The 7509-nt window shown below is 43.5% G+C and overlaps 1 protein-coding gene across 1 annotated transcript; it reads right to left on the bottom strand.

The window, feature by feature from the left end:
- Window positions 1-98: 98 nt before the first annotated feature.
- Window positions 99-7400, bottom strand: pask (PAS domain containing serine/threonine kinase). The gene is made up of 21 exons (XM_049748232.1): window positions 7092-7400; window positions 6793-7014; window positions 6480-6616; window positions 6235-6405; window positions 5961-6095; window positions 5672-5806; window positions 5376-5577; window positions 5050-5243; window positions 4861-4972; window positions 4431-4608; window positions 3681-3889; window positions 3438-3567; window positions 2828-3369; window positions 2637-2770; window positions 2396-2563; window positions 2175-2300; window positions 1907-2041; window positions 1627-1826; window positions 1215-1348; window positions 929-1078; window positions 99-803 (listed from the first exon to the last, which is right to left on the bottom strand). Exons 2-21 carry the CDS (start codon window positions 6995-6997, stop codon window positions 643-645), a joined length of 3558 nt encoding a protein of 1185 aa, XP_049604189.1. The 5' UTR covers window positions 6998-7014; window positions 7092-7400; the 3' UTR covers window positions 99-642.
- Window positions 7401-7509: the final 109 nt, after the last annotated feature.

Raw genomic sequence — 7509 nt, forward strand, 5'->3', positions numbered from 1 at the left:
AAACTAACATCAGTTTATTTTTTTCCCTAATCGTGAAAATATTTTCATTATTCCTTAAGATGTTATACAAAGTAGATACAAATAATAGGACACTGGAGTTTTTCCACACAAGTTTTTAATGTGAATAAAGTCACACAAAAGTATGTCAAAACACTACATGAGGTAAAATAAGTGTTCCATGTTGCTTGTCACACAAAAGTATGTCAAAACACTACAAGAGGTAAAATAAGTGTTCCATGTTGCTTGTACAAATTGCAACACAAGGATATTTCATTTATTACAGAGGAAGAGAAGACAAACATCTAAAATCAAAATAAAATATGCATTTGTGTTTAAAAATAAATAGATATAAATATGCTATATTTCACTTAGTGTTAAAATCAAATTAATATTGAACAAAAAAAAAAAAAATTCTTCAATTTGAGGTCTCATCTTTGAGGTTTTAATTATTCAAAGTGAACTTGTGAAACGTGTGAGGTACTGCTAAGACTTTACTGCTTTAAAATGCTTTTTAAAAAAAAACTAAAAGAATAAATTTGTATAAAGTAGGTGAACTAAAGAAGCTGCTACACAAAATGTATTTTACCTTTGTTGCAGTAACTTCTATAGAGAAAAACATCGGACAGTCGTCGGGGCGTATATTTAGTTTTCACTGAGGCACTTCTGGAGCTCCGATTCCAGAGCCACCATGGACAATCGGTCTTCTTCATCCTCCTCATCCGGAAGAGTGTCATCACCTTGATCTGGGAACAAGTCTTGTCTGCCATAACTTTGGGGAATTGACTCGTGGCGCTGCGGTGAGCCTATTAAAAAAGGAATGGATAGAATTAGTCAAGACCATTACACTATTCCTAAAAGTGTAAATTTAACAAATTTGGGCCTATGTGCTGCTTTTGCCCAGATTTTGATGGAGCCTTAAAGTACTCACCATTGCTTTGAGCAGAAGGGAACACCTCCGTCCAGGTGTACTCGGACAACGAAATGGACTGGCTGACCCAGGAATGCAGAAGCAGCTGGTCCAGGGTCATCCTTTGGGTGGGCTCAGGGTCCAGCAGCCCATGTAACACACTGTTGAGTTCTGGAACATATACGACAGACTTGGCAACAGCAAAAAATGGCGTTTGCATTCATTTCAACGGTGCAAGTGGATTTGAGAAACGAGTGAGTTACGTGCATGGCCATGGTACAAAATGAAAAGGTACTTATGTAAATACCTGAGGAGAGTGGAAAAGGGGGCTTAAGTTTGGCATCCAGAATCTCAGCCACTCCACAGAAGGGATTCTCGCTGAAGAGCAGCGTGTAGAGCAAAACCCCCAGAGACCACATCTCCAATTCGGGACCCTTATAGCTACACAAAAACAAGCATCACTACACATTAACCACCCGCTTACAGGAACTGGGTTGTGTCAACATGAGAACGCAGCAAACGCGCATTCATCACTTCATTCATGTCTAGCAAAGGTTTTAAATACCTTTATGATTGTTGTATGCGTGTAATTTAAAAGCCCAATCGTCAAAGTTTATTGCCCGTGAAAGTCGTAAAGGAGTGGAAGCCACGCTCTGAGAGAGCCACGACAAACATAAGCCTCTCCATAAATGGTGGTTACAAAACAAAAATATACGTACGGGTTCCCTCGAAGTACTTCTGGGGAGCAGTACTCCAGCGTGCCACAGAAAGTGTAAAAGAGCTTCCCTGGAGCCATCATTGCCGCAGAGCCAAAGTCGATGAGGCGAATGTGGAAACATTTGTCAATGATGATGTTCTCGTCTTTAATGTCTCGGTGGAGGATGTTGTTTGTCCTCAGGTAGAAGACCGCCACCACCAACTGCCGAGTAAAAGACAAAATGTGCGGTTCAATAACTTGGCATTATCGATGAGTCGCTCGCTCGCTCGCTCTGTACGGACTTGTCTAAAGATGTAGCTGGCCAACGGCTCATCCAGCCGAGGCTGCATGTCGATGAATTCAAAGAGGTCCAAACCATCCCCGTGTTTCTCCATCACCATCTGGAAGTAACTGCCGTTCTCAAACACCTCCAGAACCTGGTGGCGCAAAAACACACCAACATCGACAGAGCCTTCGAGTTGCCATCCCCGTTGAAAAGACCTACTTTTTCTATTCTTGTCATTTAATTCTCATTGTGTGTCACGTGAAACCGGATGCTGATGTGGTTACCTTGACGATGTTGTGGTGTTGCACTCGAGTCAGGATGGCGATCTCCTGGCTGACCCGACCCAACATGGGGTCATCCACCCAGCAGTCGTTCACAATCCGTGCCTTGCTGATGAACTTCACTACAGTCTGCAAATGCAAATAATCTATTTTTAAACCGCTATCACACATTCAAGTACATGGAATGTTGACTTGAAGGTATGAAGGTATGTGTAAATTCTTACTTCTTGTCCATCACAGCGCCTGATTGCCTTCCAGACAAAACCGAAGGCTCCTTTACCGACAGCTTTGATGGGCTTGTACTCTTCTTCAAACTGCCCATCGCATGCCCGAGAGTGTTCGAGGTCCAGGGTGGAACGCAGAGCCTCACCGTGACGCGACTCTCCAATCCTCTGCAGCAATAAAATCATACATAAAGATTCATTACTTGAATTGTGGTTTTGTTTGGTTTTCCTCCCAACTGACCTGTCCGAGACTGGCTGCTGATTTGTCGAGCAGGCTTTGCGACATTGACCAATGCTGGCCTGGCTTACTCATCCACACGCAGAACATTTGTTTTCCATCGGGGAGGTCAGCTCTCACCACGTCACACTGCACCTCTGGGAGAGATTATTAACGATTAGGCGTTCATTGAATTGAGTCGAATGCAGACTTACCCACTCTTGTGCCATCTCTGTGGTAAGCACTTCCTTCAAATCGTCCCTCCAATATCCGCGGGGCATCTGACTTGAGGGCATCCTCTTGCCTTTTCTGTTTCTTTGGTGTGGATGTGGCAGGATGGTCCTTTGTTGATGGAACCTCACCATTATTACCGTTCAAGCAGTATTCCTGGCCGCTTTCTTTGTGAACGCACGAGAGAGCGTGCCACTGATCTGGCCCAGCCTGGTTCTCCAATTGCTCTTCAGTGGAGCGATTCTTGGTCTCCTTATTGGTGTTGGTGGGGCGATCGTCCGGGTCTAACTCGCAAGGAGAGGGTGTGCGCAGAAGGTCGTCTGTGTCACAGGAAGTCATCGAGTGTTGGTTTTCTTCACTGGCCCCTTGGAGGCTGATAAGCACAGCACTGCTCAGATCCAAGTCGGCCAGCGCTCGGGTCACCAGGTCGCCGTTGCTGTTGATGTCCAGGAAACAGCTCATATCTGCCCGGCATGGATCAGAGCCACCGTGGCCAGCAAGCTTTTCGCAAAAGCCAGACGAAGACCTGATAAACAGGAGCAAGTCGATCACAAAAAAAAAAAAAAATATCTGTAGTGAATGTGAGATCTATACCTGCTCCCCATTGAAATGACTTCAAAGCTGGAGTCTTGCAGGACGGATGTACATGAACGTTTGTCTTTGGCCACACCAAGAGTCTTGACACCCCCACTTCCAAAAGCATGTCCGTTCTGAGTAGGACTGCCTGAAGACGATGGGGAATGGGAAGAAGAAGAAAAAAAATTCATCTGTAATTTGCATTTTTTTTTTTTTGTGTAGCAGTGATTATAAGGAGCAAAGCAGGATGCCAGCTAATACCGGCAATGATGTCATTTTCCAGGATCAGTTCTTCGTGCTTAGCTCTTGGTTGCTCTGTGGGAACCATGCAGGTGGTGTCTCCCTCTGGATGCTCCACCCAGGCAAAAGTCTTCAGGAGAGCCTCAGTGGTATCACCCATCTCTGAAGAGCGGCTAGTTGCAGCAACCACCTGGGCTGCCTGCTTCAACAGCTCTTCTGTGTCATTAGCACTGTCGAAAGAACGGATAACATCTCACATCACAGTAACTGTCATTCTCTAGCGGTGTCTTCCTGCTGTGCTTTTAAAAAAAAAAAAAAATTATTAAATGGACTCCTAGCTGTTCTAGTTGTATAGGTATACATTATGTTGCCCACTCAGTATTCATTGCAGCCTGGTCATCCCTTCTCAAAATTTCTTCTTTTTTCCTTCCATAGGGTGTTTTTGAGTTGTTCCTTACCCTCTTGTTAGAACATGAATATTTGTTAACTATAGACCTGTGAAGCCATTTGAGACTCTTTTTAATTCAAGGCTATATAAATAAATTGGACTCGACTTTTGTCCAGCAGATGGCGCAAGACTTCCAGTGACGCATTGGTTTACAAGGCATGCTCAGTTTGCAACAGAAAGGAGTTTTTGCACTCCTCTGCTGAATTACTGATCAAACCAAAACGTCTCCAAAATTCACAACGCACTGTTGTATATTACTAACTCACAAAAATGATTTCAAATGCAGACTACTTCACTAAATGACTGGTGTCGAATTGACTTACTTAAACACGCGTGTGGAAGAGACAGCAGGAGAAGTCAGCGTGGACAGAGCGCTTCCTCGTTTGTCAAGCCTGGTGCAGTTCCCGGTAAAGATTCGGCCTCTCCCCGTGGAAGATCTTCCTCGGCAGGCCTCCTGCACCATGGCCATGTCTCCAGCCACCAGCGAGGATGGGTCGATAACTGACGTCAACGGAACAATGAGTAAAAAACATACAAACATTTAATATTGATTTTAGTTTGTTTTACAAAAAGACAGATGAGCCAGATAATCATGTTTTGTTAGTGGACCAAAAAAAAAGAATAAATACATTTCAGGGAAAAACAACTGCGGAGAACAAACGAAAGGGCTCTTAAGTGGGGATGTATGCGGACCAATTTGCCCACCCTTATATATTTTTAAAAGTCAAAGAGATGTGTGCGTGACATGCTCACCAGATTTGGCTATACTTTTGACAGCCTCCGTTTGAGACTCGGGGAAAGGACTGATCTTTCTGACCGAATCGGACATCCATCCATAGAAATTGGGCATGAGGAAAGTGACACACTGTTGACGACAGAGCGAGCGCAGTGGTGACAAACGAGGCTTAACAAAAGATACCGCATCCGTTCTCATTGGCCAACCTTTCCTAGCAACTGGTTTTTGCTGTAGCCAAACAGACTGAGAGCCTGTTGATTGTGGATGCTGCAGATTGAGCCGTCAGCTTGCAGGAGGAGGAGGCTGCTCACTGGGGCAAAGGCCCAGATGGTTCCATTGTATTCCAGTGTGGGGCTGGGGGAAAGGACCCTGCTGTCTCCCTTGGTGCCTGTGTCAACTCCTATAAAAAAAAAAAAAATTAAAAAAATGGAAGACAAGTCAAAACTTTCAAGGAGTGCACAATATCAATTATTCAGAATATTTTGTGCATTAAATTTCAACTAATAGTAAAAGATGATTGCGAGCAATATACCAGACTGCTGACAATTTTCAGGTTGCAAGTTTTCTGCTTTGTATGCATCTTCTCTGCAAAGGCTCTGTGTGGAGCATGCGAGGCTCATCCCACTGCGTTGTTGCTGGGGTCTTGCGCACTGTACCGCCCCCTGAAGCTTTACACAGAGCGGCACTAATGCACCCTCTCTACCTTTACCACACACTCTCTGAACCCTCAGCGTCTATGGGGGAGCAAGAAAGCAAAAAAAAGTCTGATCTAACATCCAAATGTGAGACACAGCTTTCCTTTCCAGTGTTGAAGTTAAGTGTGCTTACTTTGGGCAATGCCTGACAGTGCAGGGGGATTTGTAAAGAGGGGATTAGCTCCATAACAGAAAGTCCTTTTAAGTCTTCGGGATGGTGGTATCCATGGAGATGAGCAAATGCTGAGTCACAGGTAAGAATATTGCCCTGAAGGATGATGAAAAAAAAACATGTTTTTTTTTAATCTGCTTCGATTAAAAAAATAAAAAAATAAATAAAATAAATTAAAAAAAAATATTTTTTTTTTTTTTTTTTTTTTTTAATCGGAGCAGTGGCAAACCTAATAATCAAATTCACTTACATCTTGAGAAAAAGTCAGAGTAGCGGCAATCCGTTCCACTTTCACCATCTTGACAAGGAGATGGTCTTCATTCTGTGACACTCGTTGGGTACACACCAACATTGGCATGTCGCCAGACATTGTCACAACATCAACCTGCGAGAAGAGCAAGACAATGGAGGTGATTCATTTCGCCACCAAAACAGATTTCAGGTATCACAATAATCATAGAAGACAAGTAGTCGGCTACGGTTAAGGTCAAGACGCTAAAATGGGTCGGCGGTGGGCAACATACCACTTTCCCAGATACAGATGCCACACTGCCATCCATTAGCAGACAGTCCTCAGGCAATGCTTCTTCCAAGACTTGAGTGGTTTTCTTCAAAATGCACATCAAGTTTTTTCCATTCAACTCCTCCAGGGTGCACTCAAACAGTCTGTAAGCCTGTTCATTGGCTGATAAAATCTTGAAATAAATGGATAAATAAAGTCTTACAAATGTACTACAGCAGAATTTGGGAGTCACTGTGAGAACGGTACCTCTCTGCTTTTGCGATCTACAGTCAGAAGCACTTTGTCTGGATTGAGTGCCAATGGCATGACAGGCATCCCAAAATCTGTAGCGGCAAGCTCGGCATAAAGGTTATCTTCTGTCTCTGGCATTTGGGGCTTTTTAGCTGTTATTGAAGCACAAACGTCACAAAATGTTATCAAAATTGAACATCAACATGTACAAGAATCAAAGCAGCCAAGAGATATATTAAGAGGATAGAATATTGGGAGTGAATTAAAACAATTTCATGGAAGCAGAAATTGAATTAGAAAATGTAGGTCATCTCAGGTGATCTATTACCTGGGGACGAGCCGCAATAGTAACGTCGCTGCAATTCCAACATGTTTCTTATCTGTAGTGGTCTTTGCGCACAGGGGTAGGACCTGTTCAAGTCGAACTCGTTCTCCAGCAGGTCTGAGGAGAGATCAGGTACGACGCAAATAGTTGCTCCTTTTTCCATGAAGCGACGTGTGGCTTCAAAACAGGACTGCGTGGCAAGCGACATTGTTGTGGCTTCTCCAGCTGCAATAAGGGACCCGAGAGAGCTGAATTTCATTTTTTAAATTGAATAAATGTTGACGTTTTAGTGTAAGACTTACCTAATCAAATCAGATGCTCTACAACGGACTCCGTGGTTTGTTGACGACAGTCGACAAGGAAACGCTAACTCCCCTGTGTTATTAGCTTAGCTAGGTTAGCATGCTGTCTATTAATCCCACTATAAAGTTGTGTTTCGGACAGCAGAATACGGAACAGGTCTTTTTTTATTTAGACGTCGAAGCCACGCACGGGAAATTTTTGAATCAAAACATCGTATTCTTAAGCGCACTACAATTTGTTTTCTTTTTCAATTTTTGTATCTCGCGGGCTTGACCACCATCTGGACAGATGAACCATACGGAAGTGTCTTGGAGCCAATCAAATGTCACGTTTTGAAACAGGAAACGCTTATTGGATCAACTAAGCAGAAGCCCCGCCCTTGTTTTTATGTTGAAACCGCCACTGCCCATTCAAAAT

The sequence above is a fragment of the Syngnathus scovelli genome, chromosome 17 (assembly GCF_024217435.2).
Source record: "Syngnathus scovelli strain Florida chromosome 17, RoL_Ssco_1.2, whole genome shotgun sequence".
NCBI classification, from domain to species: domain Eukaryota; kingdom Metazoa; phylum Chordata; class Actinopteri; order Syngnathiformes; family Syngnathidae; genus Syngnathus; species Syngnathus scovelli.

What these genes read in the sequence shown, in the direction of transcription:
- pask (XM_049748232.1), bottom strand. Translation starts at nt 6,997, where the DNA reads ATGTCGCTTGCCACGCAGTCCTGTTTTGAAGCCACACGTCGCTTCATG. An exon ending in CTATTGCGGCTCGTCCCCAG is followed by an intron (nt 6,617 to 6,792) that starts GTAATAGATCAC and finishes CTTCAATAACAG; the next exon opens with CTAAAAAGCCCCAAATGCCA. An exon ending in TAGATCGCAAAAGCAGAGAG is followed by an intron (nt 6,406 to 6,479) that starts GTACCGTTCTCA and finishes ATTTATTTCAAG; the next exon opens with ATTTTATCAGCCAATGAACA.